Here is a 22831-nt window from a genome sequence, read left to right on the forward strand (position 1 = left end):
CCCCAGCTCTATCTGTGCTCTGTCCTGCAGGTTACACAAGATGTGCCGGCAACCCTCTTCTGGTGAAACTACCAAAATCAAGACTCTCGATTCACCTTCACTCTTTCATTCCTCTTTTCTCCCGCCTCTGGAACAAACTCCCTCACTCTCTTTAATCTCACTCCTCCCTCCAGGTCTTTAAAACAGCTGTTCACCACCATCTCTTATCTTCCACCTCCAAAAGCTTGATCTTTTCTACCCCCGTTAATTCACCCAGATGCACTTTTTTGAAATACCGACTTCTTTCCTGGAAGTCCTAGCAGTGTACAAGTGTTTTATACCTATCCTACCCCCAACCCCCTTCCCACTCTTCCTCCCCCCAAGCCCTCTGCTTCCCACAGATCTCCCTGCTCTCAAATGTTGTACTTGTGTGCTTCTCCGTCTCTCCCCATCTTGTCTACCGCTCCCCTTATTATATGTTTTATGTGTCCATTTGTTTTTTTTGTGATTAATGTTAGCTCTTTCACGAGCCTCGACCTTGTATATATAAATAAATAAAAAATGGGTGACGCGATCCTCAACCCTTAAGCCCTGAGCCTTAAGTATTTCCACCCACACTTTGACAGCCTCTTCCAACTCATGAGTATTTGAAAGAGGTTGATGATATTAAATCTATTCTTGGCACACTTGTGGCAGTGTAACTGTTTGGAATGGGGGAGGGCACTCAGGGCACACAATTCACTGTCACGTGACAATATATTTGTTGTATAAAAACAACGAATTCTTTAATTATTTTTGGTTTATTTTACTTGTTGGAATAACTTTGTCTCCGCTTGCCCAGTTATCTTACCAAAACACCTTCAACTACAAGCCCCCCTACCCCCTACCCCTTTGAAAATTGTGCCTCTATCCCTGCACAGTAACCCCCATGAATGGCTTTATCATCCCAGAGGCAGGAACTCACAGTCGTGCATCAAACAAAATAACAAATGGAATGTGTTGAATGTTGTAGAACAGGATCATAACATGCAAAGCATACTATTTTACGTCACCAGTAGGCTAGAGCAAGGTTCATTCTCACTTCCTTCACTGGTACAGACGAGACGAACAGGGCCAAAGCTTTCTTTCTCGTCCTAAAAGAGATGGTTGACCATAACGACCGTAAGCCCGATCCGTACCACGAGGGATACTTATGTACATCGTTCGATGGGGAGGTAAGGCTAACCCCCGCTCGAGTAGGGAAAATGGCCTTAAAGTGCCTGTTGTGTGTGTTGTTCGATGGGAAGGTAAGGGTCAAACGTAATCATTCAGCTTGTTCTCAAAGCATGATGAACTTCTTAACTTTCATCACATCTATCCATAAAGTATCCCTTGTAGTAATGTGAATGTTGGTCACAAATTTAATAACCTCTCCATTCAAGTTGTGGTGATCCCATGGTGGTTGTTTGCATGGTTATCTAAATGTGCTTTTGTAAAGTAACTTATGTCTTGTGATGCGATGAGGCAGCGATATTGTGCATATGTCTTTCCGAAAAGACCAACTGGACAACCCTCCCATCCACTTTCTGAACAATCCTCTCCAAGAAGTTCTGTCACTCAAGCTTTTGGGTCTCTCCATCTGCCATGATCTTTCCTGGGAAAACCACATTTCAAATCTGGCCTCCAAAGCCAGTCGCCGACTGGGCATCCTCCGTCGTGCGAAGTCCTTCCTTGGCACACCTGAGCTCCTCACCACATACAAGGCTTTCATCCGCAGCTCAATGGAATACTGTTCCCCCCTCTGGGCTGGTGCTCCTGCCTCACACCTAGCTCGTCTTCACGCTGTTGAGGCCAAAGCATTCAGAATCATTGTAATCTCCTGCGATGAAGCTAACTCCGAGGGCCTTTCACTCACTCACCGCAGGCAGGTTGGTGGTCTTTCTGTCTTCTACCGACTCCTCTACGGCCTTGCTCCCCCAGCTCTCTCTGTGCTCTGTCCCCCCAATATTCCTGCAGGTCGCACAAGATCTGCCTGCAACCCTCTTATAGTTAAACTGCCAAAATCAAGACTCTCTGCTCACCTTCACTCCTTCATTCCTCTTTTCTCCCGCCTCTGGAACAAACTCCCTCACTGTCTTCAATCCCACTCCTTCCTCCAGGTGTTTAAAACAGCTGTTCACCATCATCTCTTATCTTCCCCCATCCAAAACCTTGATATTTTCTACCCCAGCCAATTTCACCCCAGATCCACTTTTTTTAAATACCGTCTTCTTTCCTGAAAGTCCTAGCAGTGTCCATGTGTTTTTTACCTCTCTCACCACCCCCCCCCCCCCATTCCCATGCCTCCTCCCCCCAAGCCCTCTCCCTCCCACAGATCTCCCGATGTCCCTGCTCTCGAATGTTGTACTTGTGTGCTTCCCTCTCTCTCCCCATATTGTCTCCCGCTCCCTTTATCTTATGTTGAATGTGTCAGTTTGTCTTTTTGTGATTAATGTTAGCTCTTGAACGAGCCTCGATCTTGTATACAAAAAAAAACATTAAAAAAACAAAAACAAAAAAACAATTACAGTGATTTTGACGGAAAATGTGACAGACATTGTCTTTTGGATATTACACCTGTACCGTAACCATTTTTTTAAATCGGATTAAAATATAAAACCACAATGCACAACCACCTGTTGAACGCCATTGACACATGGAGAGAGAGAGAGAGAGAGAGCGAGAGAGCGAGAGAGAGAGAGAAAGAGAAAGAGAATAAGAAATGGGCGGGGGTCATGTTTTCATCCATGTCTGTTTGTCTGTCTGTTTGTGAACAGGATATCTCAAAAAGTTGTGGACGGATTTGGACGAAATTTGGTGGAGAGGTTGGGTGTGTGACAAGGACGAATTGATTCGATTTTGGTGAAGATCCAGATCCGGGGATAGAATAGAAGGGAAGGAGCAGAGAAAGGAGAGAGCGTTAAGAAAACTTCTGCCGACAATATAATTATTATTCTACAAAATAAATAGATGACTCCAAAGTGAAGGACAACAGGGTAACAGAATGTCTGAGTGGAGAGATGGATTTTAAGGGAACTCGGGAAGGCACTTGTATGAGATATATTGTTGAGGGTGGTGTGAGGAGGACCTCCTTGTGAGCCAATGGTCATCCATATCTGGTGCCCAACAACTCCTGCAGTTTGGTAACCTCTTTCTAGGAAGTTGGTGGCAGGATTTGCACTCTGGTCACCGTAAAACACTGCATTCCGTAACATACACAAGGAACGCAAATACAATTAAAAACCAACTTTGTGGGAGTACGTCTTGTGCGGCTGCCATTCGCAGGGAAGCTTAACGGATGATGGGATTGGAGCAAAACCTTTGGGACCCCCATTATTTGATGATAGGAGGAAAAGCATGGGATAATCTTCCTGAGTAGGATTGTGGTGGTGTGTCAGCGTGGTGCTGAGGTGTCGTCCACCAGACGGTGTTCTCCTCGGGTTAACCTGAGGTGGTTTCTTCGGGTGGGTATCTGAAATGTCCTTACTCTAAGAGAAGATGATCACCTGTCTCTGCTATCATCTGACATCCAGCATTGAAAATCAGTATTGCAGCACTTTCTGAGGTTTGGAAAACAGATAGTGGTGAGTCATGGTGGGTGGGTTACACCACTAACAACGAGTGCACGCCCGTGGTGGTTACGGAGTACGTAACGGGGGAGAGTGCACGCAAGAAGTGTGCGAACGACGAGTGTGCGCCAAGGTGTGTTATGGAGTGTGCGGACAGCGAGTGGTGTGTAGCAGAGAGTGCGGTGGTGGAATTGACGGAGAGTATGGGATGTATGAGCAATGAACGGAACGAGTGGTGTGAGCATGTCCGGGGAGCATCGACGTTAAACGGGATAGCGGTTAGACCGACGTTTAGCCGACGTGAGCTCTCGGTCCGTGCCGGGCTGTGTGTATTGCGGGAACCGGCGGGGATCGGTGCAGCGTCGCTTCTGTTCGTAGCGTCGTGCACGATCCGGGCCCGGCCCCGCCACGCACGGTCGAGTCCGGGCTTTGCCGGGCAAGGCGACCGGCCCGGTTCGAGGGAAGGTAGGAGGGATCGGCACGGCGCCGCCTTGTGGTGGCGGCGTCCCACCCGGGCAGGGTTGGCCCACCGCGAATGGGAGCGAAAGGCCCTGTGTAGGGATGGTGCTTTAAACCTTGGCTCAACCAAACCTCCTCCCCTGAACCGAATGCCGGACGGACCCAACCTGCAGGAGACCAAACCACCCGAATGCATTGCGCGGCTTTGCAAAGCCGAGTTTTGATAATGCAACGACGCACCGAGGCTCGAAGTTTAATGGACGATGGTAGGAATACGGAATATGATTGGCAAATTGGTTTGGCAAATTTGATGGGCAATTTGATTGGCAAATTTTGATTGGCAAAAATTGGATGGGCAAAATGGATAGTGAGAGATGCCCGATGTAGAGGGATGGTAAATCCACCATCCCTCCCATCCCCGGGCACATGAGCTATAGATTATGGGGTTATGGTGGTGCAAACCAAGCCAGGGAGGGTTTGGATAATTGTTAGGGACCTAGAGATGACCATAGGTAACTGTAGAGTTAAGTAGCGACATGTACCTGTAGTAGGGGACGTAGCAGATTAGTGGATGATAATGACGAGGGAGCGCAGTAGTATAAGGGGCGACTGGGAAGCGCGAGTTTCAGAAGGGGGGTAGTCAGCTTAGGCGATGCAGTGTGTTTGTGGTGTGGTTTATTGAATGAGGCATTGTGTATGGAAGTTCTTGCTGGTGAGCATATTGAAATGAGGAATTGAGAGGCAATGCTCGTGAATGGGGCAGTGTGTGTGAAGGAGGTGATTGAGCAGCGTATGGTGAAAAGTGCGATTGTGAGTTGTATTGAATGAATGGTCCTGGAGGAGAGACGGGTGCAAGAGCCACCAGGTGTGTGTGAGCACAGGTGTGTAAGTGAAGTACAGGTGAATGGAGAATGATTGAATGGAATAGATGGTCTGGAGTGAATGGAGCATGGAGCAGGGAGTGTATGGAGAATGGTTGTGTGAAATAGCTGGTATGGAATATATGGAGTATGGAATGGATGGTGTGGAGTGAGTAGTGTGGAATATGTGGAGTGGAGTGGTTGGTGCGAAAGGAGTGGATGGGGAAGAGGGACCCCTTTCACGAATACCCGGGGAGGGTAGTTTAAGAGTAGGTAGAGGGTATAGGTAAATTGTGGTGGATATTGGCATCTGTGGTGCGTGTGGTAGAATGGTGGTTGGATGGGTGCATTAGTGAAGTGGAAATGGCTGGGCGTGTGGCCTGTTAGTGAGTGTAATTGAATGGGCACTCCGCCACTGTCAGGATGTCGGCCAGGTGAGGCCGCAGGTGGGCTCTGGGAGCCAGTAGAGTTGTTCAGTGGGGCCCGAGGATCCAGAGGACGGACCCGGGTAGCCCAGTGCCAGAGAGGGCACCGAGTGGGGAGAGCGCCAGAGGGCCTTCCCCAGGTAGATAGGTTAGGGTAAGGAGCAGGTAAGCTCGGAGGCAACTGCAGTGGCGGAGATGTGCAGGTGAGTAGACCTGCTAGGGGAGCCACATGATCCAGCCCGGAAATTGTGCGAAGGCACAGGGAGTTGAATCGGGGGAGTGAGACCCCAAATTGGTGAGCACCACAGTTTGGTCAATGGGAGTTCGGTTCTTAGAACCACATAGTGTAAGATGGCCAATGATTTGGCAGGGAAAGACCCTGGGTAGAGTAAAAATGTTAGTCATTTAGAGGATAGTTCGGATGGAAATCCCTTCGCACCATCTGCAGCCACTCACCTGAGGTGATGACAAGACTCCACACCATGTTTTTTTGTGCAAATGTTTTGGAATGGTGAGACGCATCATGACGTGGGGGTGACATTGTGCTTGGTTGTTCCATCTCTTCCTCCTTATGAGGAATTGATGAGGAATTTGAATCGATGGCAAATTTGGTTAGAGGGATTGTGGACGAATTTGGAATTAGGGGAGATATGGGGAAGACGAGACAGTAGAGACGGAATTTGTAAATGTGTAGAGTTGTGTAAATATGGGGTAAGATCAAGGGTAGAGTAGGTGACAGGGGGGGGGGGGGGGTGTGACGTATGATAGGGACGAGCTTTCTCCGCTTGCTCTCCTGCGCACCTCACCTCTGCATTGCCTTGTGTTGATGTGTACCCTTACGCCCTTGCACCCCGCTGACTTTGCTTTGTCCTCCTTCCCCACCTATGGACCGTGCTCTCTGGGCACTGAGGGGAAAGCGTGCAGGAGCCGCATTTGTGTGCCCGTGCCGCCGCTGCACAGCCTGCCTGGATCGGTACACCACCTTATGGACTGCACGACTTGTGGCCTAGCACCACCATATGGACCAAACGTTTCTGTGGCTAAGCACCACACACTGATGGACCCCACGTGTTGGTGCCTGGCCCCTCTGCTGGGACCGGCCATGATGGCCGGAGAAGAGTTGGCTTGTGGACCACGGTGAGGTGGCCCCTTTTGCCCTACAGGTGGACCACCCATAGTTGGCCCCTGTGGGCCCTAAATAAAAATGGACGCGTTTTGTGCCTTTTTATTATTGCAAATAGGCAGCAAGCCACAAGAACAAGAAGGACAACATCTGGAAGAAACATCGGACCAGCAGAGCAGGAGCAGCAAGAAAAACTGGACAACAGTTTTTTTTAATTGAAATGTATGTGCAATGAGCACTGGATGGTGCTTTGGTGTTTTTTATGGTGCTTATTGGTGATTTGTGGTGCTCTTGTGCTCGGGGGTGCACGGCAATATCAATTGTGCATCCCCGGGCACTTGAGTATGGTGTATCGGTGCAGTGCAGTGCATGCTCCTCCTCTTCTTTTGCAGATCTTTCCTTTTTGTCTCCCAAAATGACAGGTCCTGGGTTGCAGTGTAAATACGAATTAGTGTTTTGTAAATAATGATCCCCACCGGCTTTATGTGTAGTTTGCGAACAATTCCGTAATTCGGGTATCCTGTGGGTGTGAGTCTGTTAGGTAGGATGCAACGTAGCAGGCGGGACATATGTAGTTGTTTTAAAACTGTCGCACTCAAGGGCAAGGTTAATAGTAGAGGGTTATTACACCTGAGTGTCACATTAAGTAAAGTTAGTTCGGGTCGAGCAGACCCTAGAGGAAAAACGGGTGCTGTGTTACGGTTTTTAGAACCTTCACTAGTAAATTTTAGTAAATGTATCCCTTATAAATATCCCCCTGTAAATATTCCCATCAATTGGCTTGTTAAAGATCGCACCCAAGTTAGTCCATGAACAACACGTAGCGAACCATAGGAACTCTTCGTAGTTATTTCATTATTATGTGTTTCAGTTAAGGATCTGTTCCCAGTAGTTGAATCTGCGTTGCATTAATCAAATAAGAGTAGGCCCAAACTTCCCTTCAATTTTTACGGATCTCACCGTCGGCCCCTTTTCCCCTTACCAAGGGGGGATTAATCCCCTTGTCTGTGACTGACCGACGTGAGTCCTGAAGCTGCCCAGCTCCCTCCAGAGAGGCAGGTGAGCAACCTCGTTCGAGACCGCGGACAAGATGTTATTTGTCGAGCGGATTAGCAGCCGCGGCTCGAACCATTAACAAAAACTAGACCCGATTCTAAACGTTGGCCAAATCGTGCCACGGGTATTCAATGATGGAAAAGACAAGGACGATCGGACGAGGAAGAAGAAGAAGGCAAAAGTAGGAAATAACAGGATTTATTACTACTAATTATGTACAACTCAAAAGAAACCAAGGAGAAGGAAAGAAACGAAAATAATGACAGAAGGAGAAGACACAGTGCAATACTACTTACCTATACAGTCTTACTTAAACCCCAGGACAACACAGACAAAGAGACGACAATCAGACTTTCACGAGTGGGGAATGAAGGCAGGAACGAATGGCAGGAGGTGGATGGCTGGACGGAGGAGGAGGTGGGACCACAGGGCTGGAAGGTTCAGCTGGACGCAGGAGAACGGCCGGGCTGGGAGTGAGCAGCCGCCGACTCTCCACACTTCCGTTCGCACGGCGGCGTTGCTTCACGGCCGTGGGTCGAACCACCGTTAAAGCTCAACTCCACCCTGCGGCGGTGGATTCAGCTGCGGTGGATTCCTTACTCATCTGCTGTGGGGGCTTCCTCGGTTATCTGCTCCAACTGGACTCACAGCTCCTCCTTAACTGGACTGGACTCAACTGGGCTCCGGTGGACTGAGTATATGCCAAGTGGTGTTCTAACTCCCCACCAGCCACCATTGGCCATGCGGTCGGGCCGAGGAAGAAGGGGGAGGAGCCACCAGAACAAGGTGTGGTACGTCAGCTCGTCATCGGAGGTGGAGTCAGCAAGCCCTTACCGGCCAACCAGCACCGCGGTGAGCCAACCGGTAGGCGTGCCCTCGGAGCCCGCGGCTTGATTTTCAACACAGCAATAAAAAGGGCTGCAAGGGACTGCTTGGCGAGTTGAGTGAGAGGGTTCCGAAGGAGTTGGACGGAAAAGGGTACGAGTCGGTGAGAAGGTAAGAGTTGGATGAGTTGGAAGAGAGTTGGACGAAGAAGGCAGAGAGAGATGAAGCTGTGTGGAGCTCTGTGACGAGCTGCTTCAAAAAGCCCTACCGCGTGAAACGACTACGTGTACCTGCCGCTGGCTGCTCGCTTCCAGCCCGGAGCGTGGACCTGGAGCCTGTAATTACCTTGCTGTACCCTGCCGAACCTTCCAGCCCTGTTGTCCGACCTGGACCTTCTCCTTCTTCCAGTGATTCCTGCCTGCTATTCCCCTTTCGTGTAAGTCTGTGTTTGTTCTGTCTGGGCGTTGATAATTAAGACTGTTTTAAGGCTTGCCCTGTGTCTTCTTCTTCTTCTGTATATTGCTTTCGTTTCTCCTTTGGTTTCTTTGGTTTTGTAAATAATTAATAAATGTCTGTTATTTCTTACCTTTGGTTTCTTCTTTCTCATCCGATCGCGTTAGTCCCTTCTTTCGATTGAGTACCTGTGGCACGATTTGGCCAATGCTTGGAATCGGGTTTAGTCCCTTGATAACGGCTCGAACCGCGGATTGCTAAACCGCTCGGCAAATACCATCTTGTCCGTGGTTCGAGCGGTACTTGTCTCCCTGTTTTGCGGAGGGATTGGTGAAGGTATTCGGGAGAACACTTTGACCAATAACCCTGATCAATTCCACCCTGCAAAAGAGCGTTACAAGTACCAGGACCAGAGACGGCCAGCTTAACAGGCCAAGGGGGTTAACCCCCCCCCCCCTTCCCAAGGGGAGTGCCGTCTCTGAGATCCGTAACACAAGCAAACAAGCAAGCAATATGCAATGTAGTTCCCCTTACCATTCTAGGCATACACGTGAATAGCACACGATAAATGTCTCAGGACTGCCCTCCGCATTTCAGGACCAAGATCTTATAGTGGCCATGTAGTGGACAGTAGTTGTAATAACACCTGGGTCGTAACTTGTATACAATTTCACTACAAGGGGTGTGTTCAGTTAACAAGTAGCTAGGTAGCGCTTGCCAAGCCAACCATATGTATGTATACAGTATATGTACGTATGGATATGTGTGTGTATGTCCATCTGAAAATCATAGGAAAAAACAAGGCTGGCCAGATCGCCACCAAATTTTGCATACTTGTTGGAAGTACCCACAGTCAGGCCATGGACAAAATAAAGTCCTGAGGGCGAGTCCTGATGGAGGGCTGTGGGTGAACAGAAGGCAAAGAGGGTGGGTGAAGTGACACCAGAAATGAGGGGATAAAAAAGGACAAAGAAGAGTCCTTGCTTCAGAAGCAGACCTTGGGATTTAGTTTCCTTCCTGGAGATGCCGATGTACGAGTTTCCAATGACGTCACTTCCTTATGAGTCTTTACCCGCAGATGTGACGTCATGGAAACTCATCAATAACACCACCAAAAGTCTTGGACTCAACCACTTCCAGGGCAGAAAGACGGAAAGTAGCTGCCCGAGCTCAGAGCGGGCAGAAATGCATCCTGATAGATCTTACTTTGGATGAAGGTCTCATAAACAATGATGTACACCCGCATGGCTCAGAATAGTTTTTGATTTGCCGAGATTACCAAGGCGTCGGCCAGCCTTGCATTCCAGCTTACATATCGGTTCCACCCAAGACAGATTGTGAGGTCGAGCAACTACAGGGATTCACACCTCTACCATGGGTTGACCAATGAAGTAAACGGGGCAGGGGGCATTTTGACCCGTTCTTATACTCAGTTCTTTTTCACTGCTGCATGTTCTTAGAGTACTGAGGGCCTTGAGAAATATTTATATTATCGGTGGAGTTTGTGAGATTGAGAGGGCCTTCCATGCAAGCACCTTAACTTTGTTCCTTTTCAAAATGCATATGTTGGTTTGAATTGAACTTGTGTTTGGTGGCGTATTCTGATTTATAACTGAACTAGCGTGGGTCGGCTCGCTTTGCTCGCCTCACCACATGTCGCTACAGAGGAACGGGCTCGTTTTAACTGAGGATAATGACCTGACTGAATATGAGTTTCTGTGTTGTCATTATTTACACCAATCATAATACAAACATTTATTTAAAAATTTTATTTGGAATTTATATATAATCAAAAAAGGTCCAAGTGGTGTTAAGCTCTAAATGGTTAAGGGTCCAAGCAGTTTAATCAGTCTGAAGGGTGTTGAGGTCAAAGGGGTCGAAAGGTGCTTAAGGGATGTAAAGGTTTAAAGGATATAAAAGGTTGGAAGAATGAAAGGATCTAAAGGTGTCTAAAGTATTGAAAGGGTCTTAAAGGTAAAAGTTGTCTTAGGGGTTCTGGGGGTCTTCGGGATCTTGAGGTTTAATGGGTCTAAGGGGTCTTATGGGTCTTTAAGGATCTTTGGGGTCTTTTGAGTCTTCAGGATGTTTTGGGTCTTCAGGATGGTTTGGGGTATTTTGGGTCTTCAGGGTCTTTGGGGACTTTTGGGTCTTCTTGGTTTTTAAGGGTCTTTGAGGTCTTTTGGATATTTTGAGTCTTCAGGGTATTTTGGGTCCTTTGAGTTTTTAATGCATTTTGGGTCTTTTAAGTCTTGGGGTTATTTTGGGTCCTCTGGGTCTTTTGAGCCTTTAAGGGTCTTTGGGGTATTTTGGGTCTTCATGGTCTTTCGGGGTCTTGGTGGTCCTAAGGGTCTTGGGAGACTTAAAAGAGTGTTCAAAGGTCCAAGGGATCTCCTCAGTCTAAAGGGTTGAAAGGTATATTCCCACAGTACGTAATTAATAGACAACATTTAACCGACATTCAAACAGTACATAATTATTATTATTTTTTTTTTTGTATACAAGATCGAGGCTCGTGTAAGAGCTAAAAGGGCAAAATGTAAGAGGGCAAAATCGACACATAATCATAGCTTCATGGCTTCCTGGATGTACGAACGTGTTTTTCGGTTATATATATATATATATATGTACAGATATATATATATATATATATGTAGCCTAATATTCATAGATTCTGGGTGCCTTTTCTGCTGAAACACCTGTACAGCATCAGGTAGGCTGTCCAACACATGCGCTTCACCATGATTAGAGCAAGTTGACTGCATTTTGCAAGCAGTGTACATACTTTTTATTCACCGGTGTATGCCATCCTAAGTCCTGCAGTGAAATGTGTATATTTGATCTGTGAGCACTTGAACTGAGGAATGTGACCCCATGGTCATGGCTCTGCTACTTACACCTTTTGGACTGTGCGTGTATTCAGGAGAACATATGGTACTGGGCACAGCTTCGTGGGAACACCCTCTTCTTTTACAACGGTGCATCAAATGGACAGGTAAGGTAGAATAGTCATACGCTTTCCTATTGTCTATCCATATCCATACAACACCTTGCAAAACGATGTTCTTGGATACACTTGGTCAGCCAAACTTAAATAAAACATTGGTCGAGCAAACCTTATTATACTTGTGTGATGATAATGAATTATTTCCTTCTCATGTTTCCTGGTCCTACACTGCTCAATTGGTCCTACACTGCGCCTTAATTCAATTGCATACTTAATCGCCTACATATACTTAACAGCCTACATATATTAAATAGCCTATACATACTAAATAGCCTACACATACTAAATAGCCTACATATACTAAATAGCCTACATATATTAAATAGCCTACACATACTAAATAGCCTACATATACTTAACAGCCTACATATATTAAATAGCCTACACATACTAAATAGCCTACATATACTATATATCCTACATATACTAAATATCCTACATATACTATATATCCTACACATACTAAATAGCCTACATATACTATATATCCTACATATACTAAATAGCCTACATATACTTAACAGCCTACATATACTAAACAGCCTACATATACTAAACAGCCTACATATACTAAATAGCCTACATATACTAAATAGCCTACATATACTAAACAGCCTACATATACTAAATAGCCTACAAATACTAAATAGCCTACATATACTAAATAGCCTACATATACTAAATAGCCTACATATACTAAATAGCCTACATATACTAAACAGCCTACATATACTAAATAGCCCACAAATACTAAATAGCCTCCATATACTTCATAGCCTACAAATACTAAATAGCCTACATATACTAAATAGCCTACATATACTAAATAGCCTACATATACTAAATAGCCTACATATACTAAATAGCCTACATATACTAAACAGCCTACATATACTAAATAGCCCACAAATACTAAATAGCCTCCATATACTTCATAGCCTACAAATACTAAATAGCCTACATATACTAAATAGCCTACATATTCTAAATAGCCTACATATACTAAATAGCCTACATATTCTAAATAGCCTCCATATACTTCATAGCCTACATATACTAAATAGCCTACAAATACTAAATAGCCTACAAATACTAAATAGCCTACATATACTAAACAGCCTACATATACTAAATAGCCTACAAATACTAAATAGCCTACAAATACTAAATAGCCTACATATACTAAACAGCCTACATATACTAAATAGCCTACAAATACTAAATAGCCTCCATATACGAAATAGCCTACATATACTAAATAGCCTCCATATACTAAATAGCCTACATATACTAAATAGCCTCCATATACGAAATAGCCTACATATACTAAATAGCCTCCATATACTAAATAGCCTACATATACTAAACAGCCTACATATACTAAATAGCCTATATATACTAAATAGCCTCCATATACTAAATAGCCTACATATACTAAATAGCCTACATATACTAAATAGCCTACATATACTAAATAGCCTACATATACTAAATAGCCTACATATACTAAATAGCCTACATATACTAAATAGCCTACATATACTAAATAGCCTACATATACTAAATAGCCTACATATACTAAATAGCCTACATATACTAAATAGCCTACATATACTAAATAGCCTCCATATACTAAATAGCCTACATATACTAAATAGCCTACATATACTAAATAGCCTACATATACTAAATAGCCTACATATACTAAATAGCCTCCATATACTAAATAGCCTACATATACTAAACAGCCTACATATACTAAATAGCCTATATATACTAGCAAGACTGAAATTCATGGTACTTTTTGGAATATATTTTTTGGGAATACTGACGTCACCTTCTTTTCACCAGAATTTCATAGACATTGATCTCGAAGGAAGAACGGTGGTGGAAACTGTTACAGGGGTTCATCCTCAATTCCAGCTTAACACTCCATTACAAAGCTACCTCTTTGGAGTAAGTATGGACACAAACTTGACAATCACATGACAACTCGCATGACAACACTCCATCTTATCACGTGATCTCTTCTCAGGTGGACAACATGGAGCAGCTGCTTCTATGGCAGGCCATCATCTATGCCGTTTCACAAGTAAGTGGTATATGTACTATACCTTCCTGATGTGATACCCAATCTAATAGGGATTAATAGTGTGCAATCGTTTAAAATACCATCATATCCACATGCATTACGTGGACCTTCATTTAGAGGAAATGAAAATGTTTCATTTCAACAGTGAGGATATGAGATATGACTTGGACTTGAGGCCTATTCTTGGTCAACAACCCAAAGGAGAATGTACAAAGATAATGCAACTATCTGCTAATACTACTACTACTACTACTACTACTACTACTACTACTACTACTACTACTACTACTACTACTACTACTACTATTTTAACAGCCCCTCAATTAATCCCACCTTCTTGCGGTGTCAGTTGGAGGGAGTTATATCGACCTAAGTCTTTCACAAGATGGCTGGCGTTGCCTTGTATTCGGCTGAAGGAGGCAGGAACTTGGAATTTAGCCAGGGTTCCAGTGATAACTCACTTGCTCTTCAGAAAAGACACGGTTGGACCAACGACTAAGGCTAGCAAATGGGAAATTCAACTTAGCTTCCAAAAGAAGGAGGGACACTTCATGATGCAACACCCAGCCTTGGAAGCACCAATCTGACACTTTGTATTCAGGCTGTGAATTGAACCTGGTCCAATGATAGAAAGTCTGGATTGGGCCTTTCATATTGTTACGTTTGTGGAGGTAGAGGATGGAATACCATAGTACAGATAGGATCATATAAGTATAGCATGGACTGTGGACACGTAGGAGACGTCTCAATGTATTTAAGCAGGGAAACTGGAGCTTAAGATTGTTTATGTGTCTTCACACGGGGGGTGGAACTATGTTAACGAGGTAGGGATTAAAGTTACTTTGCCCCAATCTGTGATTGCTCCCTGTGGTTTTTCCCAATGTTTTTACAATTATAACAAGGCCGGCCATAAAAACTCACGTTCGTTACAACAACAATAACAACCACCGTCCATTAACCGACAATTACCGACAGAAGCCGAACATTCCCGAACGACGGCTAAACTCCGCCTCCAAGGGATCGTAACCGACAGGCCACGCCCTGAAGTTCGTCAATGGTCAAGCAAGACCATGGGGCGATTCGACGGAGCTCGGCGATTGGACAGAGTGATGTCAGAGCTAAAAGGTTTGAACTTGGAACGGAAAGAAGAAGAATCACTGACTATCTCTCTCTTTCTCGGACTGGCTTTTGTCCCTGGCGGTCGCTTTTTGGTCTGGTGTGCGCCTGTAAGGAGACTTTCCGGAGGTTTTGTGGAACTTTTGCGATCTTGAAGAGGGGCGATAAGGCGGTGGTTTGCGTAACTCTTGGCTCTTCGGACAGACAGAGAGAGAGAGAGAGAGAGCAAAAAGAGGGCAGTCTTCACAGCTCGCTCGACAGCCCTGTACGACGGACCAACCACCGTGCTGACACGACAATATTTATATGTTGGCTGCAATCGGCATCGCACATGGTAATATTTAGCAACCTCGGTGGTACGAGTTTCCCTCTACAGCATTGCTGAAGACTCATCAATAAGCGATGAAAACGGCCAGCAGCAGATGGGGGCGTTCAGCATTGGGGTTCTCATGCATGTGCTACTTGTGAATGTCTGCTGCTGTGGAGGAATCTGGATTGAGGTTGAGACAGCAAAGGGCTTACCTTGTGTAGCAATACTTGGTTGCTTGATGCAGCTTTCTTTGGTTGGAAGGGCAGAGTGGTGACTGATTATCGTCCTAGCTATAGCTGTGGATAATGCACAAACAAAAATGGGTGACTGAGGGGATTGGGGGGGAGGAGAGAATCATGATGACCTGGAAAAGGGGAGTGCTTGGGAATGGAGTCATTTGGGGGTAGAAGAGAGTATCGATGAAGGATGACCGAAGGTAGTGGTGAACCGCTGTCTTGAAGCCCTACAGTGTCCTTTGGGAAGAGTAGGTGAGCCATCACCGGCACCATCAACAAATTCCAAATTCTTGCATTAACTGCTGCTGGGAAGCCAATGGCAAACCACCCAGTATAACCCTTACCCCAAAACTGCTTCGACATCATCAACGCTCTGTAACAGAGTTTGATTCATCAGTAGAAGCAGCATCACCAACACGTGACCAAACAAGTACATCAAAAGCAACAAAGGTACCCTTTTCACCCTTATATCCTGGACTCTCAGCATCACGGGCTGCACATTTATCTAGGAACATTGAAAGGGCAAACATCACTTATAGGATTTCCTAATAATAAAATGACAGAAGAAGCCATTTTGCTCATCCACACCCAATTACTACCTACTTCTGCCACCGAAGGTGGATGGAAGTGATGTTTTCACCTTTGTCTGTTTGTCTCTGTCTGTCTGTCTGTCTAATTGTCTCTGTCTGTTTCTGTCTGTCTCTGTCTGTCTGTCTGTCTAATTGTCTCTGTCTGTTTCTGTCTGTCTCTGTCTGTCTGTCTCTGTCTGTCTCTCTCTGTCTGTCTGTCTCTATCTGTCTGTCTGTGAACAAGATATCTCAAAAAGTTGTGGACAGATTCAGACGAAATTTGGTGGACAGGTTGGGTTTGTGACACGGACAAAATTATTAGATTTTGGTGAAGATCCGGATCTGGATCTCATAAAAAACTTTAAGTGATTCTTCAATATGGAGTGAACAACCTAAAATTATATATAGCATGGTATTTCAAAAGGTTGTGGACGACTTGTGATAAAACTTGGTGAATAAGTTGGTTAGGTGACAAGAACAAGGTGATTAGATTTTGGTTCAGGTGCAGTTCCAGATCCGACCTATCAGTGGCAAGGCCGTCTTAAGAGCATTGTAGGCCATGGGCAAAGCAATCCACTGGGGCCCCTTCCCACCCACCCACGGGAATAAAAATGTAAACGGTCAATCAAATTAAACCTATAGATTTATTGGTACTTTCAACAAAATCAATGTTTAACCATAAAAAACATGCTGTAAAACGAGGATGAAACAACACAAACTTCTTCCTCATTACATGCTCTAAATTCACATTCATTCCACCCGTCCTCTATCGTTCTTAAACGGATCTCTAACTTGAAAATCACAATAAACCCAAATTTCTTATATATGTTCGTCTTTCATTAAGCATCCACTTTCTAAACTACCCCCTTGCCCCTCCTAAACTCCCCCCATAACCGCTCCCCCCCAACCCCTCCCCTCAAATCTCTCCCCCTACCATCCCTCTCCAATTCTCCCACCTCCCACCTCCTCCTCAAAGCTGCCTCCTCCCCACTTCGTCTCCCTTCCATATCATACCTCCACCTCCCCCAACATTCTACTTTCCTCTGCCCCCCCCCCCCCTCAAACACCCCCTCACTGTGCCTCATCCCATCACCATCAACCCTTTCGTCCTCCTCATCCTTCCCTTTCCTGTAACTCTTCTGTAATCTCTGACACACGATCAACTGCTCTCCCTACCACCCCCTCTCATCCTTCATCTGACCCTACCCCTCCCTCCCCTGTCCTGCACCCGATGCTCCCCCTCTCTCCTCATTAACGGTATGGACCTCAAACATCCAGGGCCTTCACTCAAACCTGATTGATCTCTCCATTCAGGTTGCTTCTGACAATCCAGACTTGATCTGCTTAACATAAACTTTCCTCCTTCAAGATGTCTCTGATTCCTTAATATCTCTTCCTGGTTATTCCCTCCTCCGGTACGATAGACCTGAGCCTCGTCCTGGTGGTGGGGTTGCTATCTTTATCAAAAACTCTCTTCCTCACTCTCCTTGCACTGCCCTCTCTCCTCCTCACCCTCAGGAGTACCTCTGGCTACGGCTTCCTCTCCGCTCCCACCTTTTGTTCATATGTGTTCTGTACCGTCCTCCAAACAGTGATGACGCCATTTACATTTCGTTATCTGGCAACATGGACCAACTTCTATCAACTCATCCAAACTCTCTCTTCCTCATATGTGGCGACTTCAAAAGAGAATGGACACGACCAAAACAACTTTGCAGATTTCGAAACATAAACATATCTTGAACACTTCTATTGAGTTCATTTCACAAATATCTTCGCGGTTTTATTAGAATTTGTCAAAATATCGCCGAACAAGCAAAATCTGTTTTGTCAAAACCGCAAACCGGAAATGACGTTTGCGAAGTAACCCAGTTTTTCGTTCTTAAAGCCTTGTTGGCTTCGTAACGATCAGAACATCGCTTTGTTTTCGTTACGATCAGTTGGAATCATGCCCAGTCGTTGTGTGGCTGCTGCTAGTGCATGCCCGTACGTGCGGGGAGGTAAGTACGTGGACATATGTACGTTGACGTACGTACCAAAAATAAGGCCTCACTGTCCGGAAGTTCGCATATCGCAGTTACGATTAATCGCAAATTAGTTTTAATGGCCAAGTATTCAATTTTCAAACCGCGAGGCAGAAACAACAAACACACGCGGTTCCTTCGCTGTAGCTTGACCGTACGTGCAAAGAAAAATTAAAACTTGCATCGTTCCGTCGGTCTTTGCTCTCGTCCTTCGCTGTTCCTTCGTTCACGTACAAAATGTATGTGTTTGCTAAATAAATGGCCATAACTTGGTAACCACTTGTCCAATTAATAGCAAACCTTGAAAAGGCACATCCTCAGGTCCCTAGCAATATACCTGGCAAGTTTCACTTAGATCGGACCAGTGGTTGTCGAGAAACAGCGGTCACAGACATACACACAGACAGACACACAGGCACACAGAGATTGCTTGCATTATAGAGAGTGCTAAAATGATACAAATTACAACTGATACACCTGCAGTGCTGCACTAAGTCAATAAAGTCGGATTTCGTTTCTGTGTTTCTATCCATTTCTTGCCTCACGGCACCGAACATTAATTAAATATTAGTTATGTAATCCATTGACCAGAAAAAGAAACTTTTTCAATTAAAAAAGAGACATAAAAATGAATACCATTCAGTATTTTGGAGGCGCCCGAGATCAAAATCGATCACCATTGTGTCTGTGTCCGACGATTTCTCTTCTTCACTCTCTGGACGGTATGGTTCGAATCTGTATGGGAGAATTGAGTGTGATTCCCCAAGATTATTAACTTTCTCTTCATTTTCCACATCAGATTGGTCAGAAATATCGCTGATATCCAGACTTACGCAACTATCAGAGTCGGTGTCTGCCATTGTTTACTATTGCGCAGTCACATCAGCTTCCTCCGATGACGTCACGATGATGATGATAGTCATCACGAGATGCTGGCCGGCGCGAGAGAAATCGTCTGCTATTGGCATTTTAAAACTCGGATATCTCACGATTCACGCATGCGAGAGCAACAATTTTTGCGCCAAACTTAATCTTTTTTGTTGCTACAATTAATTAATCTTAAGCATTTGATGTCTATACTCATGTCCGTTCCCCTTTCAACTGTCATCATGCCAGCTGGCTGGGTGTGGGTTCCTCTATCACCAGCCATGGCACATCAGCAAAGGACTTCTGCGACTCATTGGGACTGATACAATCTGTCAATTTCCCGACCCGGATCTCAGTCAATGGAGTATCTTCTCTTCTAGCCTTGGTTATGACAAACTTCCCTGCAAATGTCTGCTGCTCTTCTTCTGTTCCAATCGGTTCTTCTGATCATGTGCTTGTTAAAGTGGACATCTCTCTGGCCATTCTCAGAGCGCCTCCTCAGCGCCGACGAGTCTGGCATTTCACTCAGGCTGACTGGCACGAGTGGCACGGTCTGCAAGCAGCCATCAATCATCTGGACTGGTCTGCCATCTCTACTGCCTCTGACATCAATTCTTCCTGGGAATTCTTCCAAAGCAAACTGCTCTCTCTCATGCAGAGATTTATCCCATCTCGTCTTCAGTTGTCTCACCCTTCCGCCTGTCCATGGTACACTGAATCTTGTGGTGAGGCAGTTGCCCTGAAACAACTTGCCTTTGCCTCTTGGAAGACAAATCCAACTGAAGGCATTCTCAGTTCCTTCCACCAAGCTGAACTGAACAAGCTGAACAAGTATGTGTCTACCCTAAGGAGTGCCAGGAAGCACTATCTCTCCACACTCAAGAATGAACTCTCAAACCTGTCTCCTTCCTCCAAATCCTGTGGCATCTGGTCAAATCCGTTTCTGGTGTTTGTTCATCCTCCATCCCCTCCCTTACCTCAAATGGCTGCACAGTTGACACCGCACGTGACAGAGCCGAATGCCTCAACTCTGTGTTTGCCTCAAAATCTTGTGTCCCAAACCCATCTCTCTCTGTTCCCACCTTACCCAGTCGAACCCAACTGCTCCTGGACTCTGTGTCCTTCTCTCCTGACAAGGTGGATAAGTTTTTGTCAAACCTCGACTCTGATTCTGCAACTGGACCAGACGGCATCAGCCCACGGGTCCTAAAATCCTGCTCTGCCGCTCTATCTCACCCTCTCTCTGTTCCTTTCACCCTCACTTTTGCTCAAGGTCATCTGCCAGCATCCCGGAAATCAGCCAACATCACCGCTTTACAAAAAAAGGTGCTAAAACAGATCCTTGCAACTACAGACCAATCAGCCTGCTCCCAATTATCAGCAAAGTCATGGAATCCATCATCGCTTTGGATATCAAATCCTTCCTCTTCTCCAATGCCTTTATCTCCAATCATCAATTTGAATTCAGACCAGGTCATTCTACTCTGGACATGTTGCTTCTGCTGTCTCAACAATGGATGGAGGTCCTCAATGCCAAACAGGAAATCAGAGCTGTCTCCCTTGACACAACACGTGCCTTCGATACGGTCTGGCACCCAACTCTGCTCACCAAACTCTCCTCCTATGGTATCTATGTAAATCTCCACGCATGGCTTGCGGACTTCCTCTCTGGTCGTAGTCAACGTGTGGCCCTAAATGGATTTCTCTCATCTCCCCTTCCTGTTCTGGCTCGAGTTCCCCAAGGTAGTGTTCTGGGACCTGTGCTTTTTCTGGTCTTCATCAATGATCTCTCCGACTCTCTGGAAAATCCTATATCTCTTTGCTGATGACTCCACTCACTGCCGCTCCATTCCTCATCCCTCAGATCGGCAGTCTGCAGCCTCCTCACTCTCTGCAGACCTGGACAAAATCACAGACTGGTCAAAGAAGTGGAACATGTCTTTCATTCCTGACAAATGTCACACTCTTACTCTGTCTCTCCGAAAAGACCGACTTGAAAACCCTCCCATCTACTTTCTCAACAATCCTCTCCAAGAAGTTCTGTTGCTCAAGCTTTTGGGTCTCACTATCTGCCATGATCTTTCTTGGAAAAACTACATTTCCAAGCTGGCCTCCAAAGCCAGTTGCCGACTGGGCATCCTCCGTCGTGCGAAGTCCTTCCTTTGCACACCTGAGCTCCTCACCACATACAAGGCTTTCATCCGCAGCTCAATGGAATACTGTTCCCCCCTCTGGGCTGGTGCTCCTGCCTCACACCTAGCTCGGCTTCACGCTGTTGAACCCAAAGCTTTCAGAATCATTGGAATCTCCTGCAATGAAGCTAACTCTGAGGGCCTTTCACTCTCTCACCGCAGGCAGGTTTGGTGGTCTTTCTGTCTTCCACCGACTCCTCTCCCGCCTTGCTCCCCCAGCTCTCTCTGTGCTCTGTCCCCCAAATATTCCTGCAGGTCGCACAAGATCTGCCAGCAACCCTCTTATGGCTAAACTGCCAAAATCTAGGCTCTCTGCTCACCTTCACTCTTTCATGCCCCTTTTCTCCCGCCTCTGGAACAAACTCCCCCACTCCCTTCAATCCCACTCCTCCCTCCAGGTCTTTAAAACAGCTGTTTACCACCATCTCTTATCTTCCCCCATCCAAAACCTTGATATTTTCTACCCCCGCTAATTCACCCCAGATACACTTTTTTGAAATTCCAACTTCTTTCCTGGAAGTCCTTGCAGTGTCCATATGTTTTATACCTCTCCCACCTCCCCCCAAGCCCTCTCCCTCCCACAGATCTCTCGATGTCCCTGCTCTCAAATGTTGTGTTTGTGTCCTTCCCCCTCTCTCCCCATCTTGTCTACCACTCCCCTTATTTTGTGTTTTATGTGTCGGTTTGACTTTTTGTGTGATTAATATTCGCTCTTTGACGAGCCTCGATGCTGTATACAAAAAAAAAAAATTTTTTTGTGCCCAGTGGACACTGACGATCATTTCGGCACATATTGGTTGTTAATACATTTTAATGGACAACGAATTTAAACTGTACATACATTGTTACATAAGAATGGAAGATGCTCACTATTCACAATTCACAAAAGTGACAAGGCAAATAGTTGGCGCTGTGAAATGCTGATGGCGCTTGCTGGAATAAATTTGAGAGAAGCGCGTGACGTCATTCAAGATTCAACAAATGGCAATCGGGATGCGCCGTGAAACTTGTTTCGTTGACGTGCGGAGAGGGTGGGGGAGGGGGATTTAAACGTTCGTTATTATTATTGGCAAATAATACTAATGTTATTATTGTTATTAATATTATTAGATTAATTAATATATGCTTTGTTACAATGTTATCATTATTTTTGGTATTTATTTTTTAATTATAATGTCATGCTGTGGAAGGACATGTTAAGCTGCTCTATACACCTTAACATGACGCGCGTTTAAAACATGGGAATTCTTCCGGATTATTTGCTTCCGGACTTCAACAAGAAGTGCGTGACGTCATTCAACAAATGGCAATCGGGATGCGCAGTGAAACTTGTTTCGTATTTTACACAGTGAATAAATGAGTGGAAATCTTAATGAAATAAGGTTAATTCATATTATACCATTTGCATATAAAATCAAATGTAATCTGCTGCAGTCTTATTTCGTAACTTAATCCCAGACCTTTCCAGCGAGAGGTCGAGTAATTATCCACTCTGCCAAGAGATCTCTCATGAACAATATGGCAGGATGGTGCCCCTAGAATCGTGGGGCCCCTGGGCAACTTGGGGCCCCTGGGCAACTGCCCAGTGTGCCCATGCCTTAAGACGGCCCTGATCAGTGGATACACAACGTAAACTATTCAGCCTGGCAGAGGT

The 22831-nt window shown here is 45.4% G+C and overlaps 1 protein-coding gene across 1 annotated transcript in view; it reads left to right on the plus strand.

Moving 5' to 3' along the window:
* The first annotated feature begins 1029 nt into the window (after positions 1–1029).
* Positions 1030–22831, plus strand: part of LOC137434315 (signal-transducing adaptor protein 1-like) — a 77391-nt gene continuing 55589 nt past the window's right edge. The window contains exons 1-4 of the mRNA XM_068127212.2: positions 1030–1193; positions 11688–11759; positions 13623–13727; positions 13807–13863. Coding sequence (XP_067983313.2) covers positions 1122–1193; positions 11688–11759; positions 13623–13727; positions 13807–13863 — 306 coding nt within the window. The 5' untranslated portion in view covers positions 1030–1121. The remainder of the gene's footprint in view (positions 1194–11687; positions 11760–13622; positions 13728–13806; positions 13864–22831) is intronic.

Source organism: Myxine glutinosa, chromosome 10 (genome assembly GCF_964187855.1).
Source record: "Myxine glutinosa chromosome 10, kmMyxGlut1.1, whole genome shotgun sequence".
NCBI lineage: Eukaryota > Metazoa > Chordata > Myxini > Myxiniformes > Myxinidae > Myxine > Myxine glutinosa.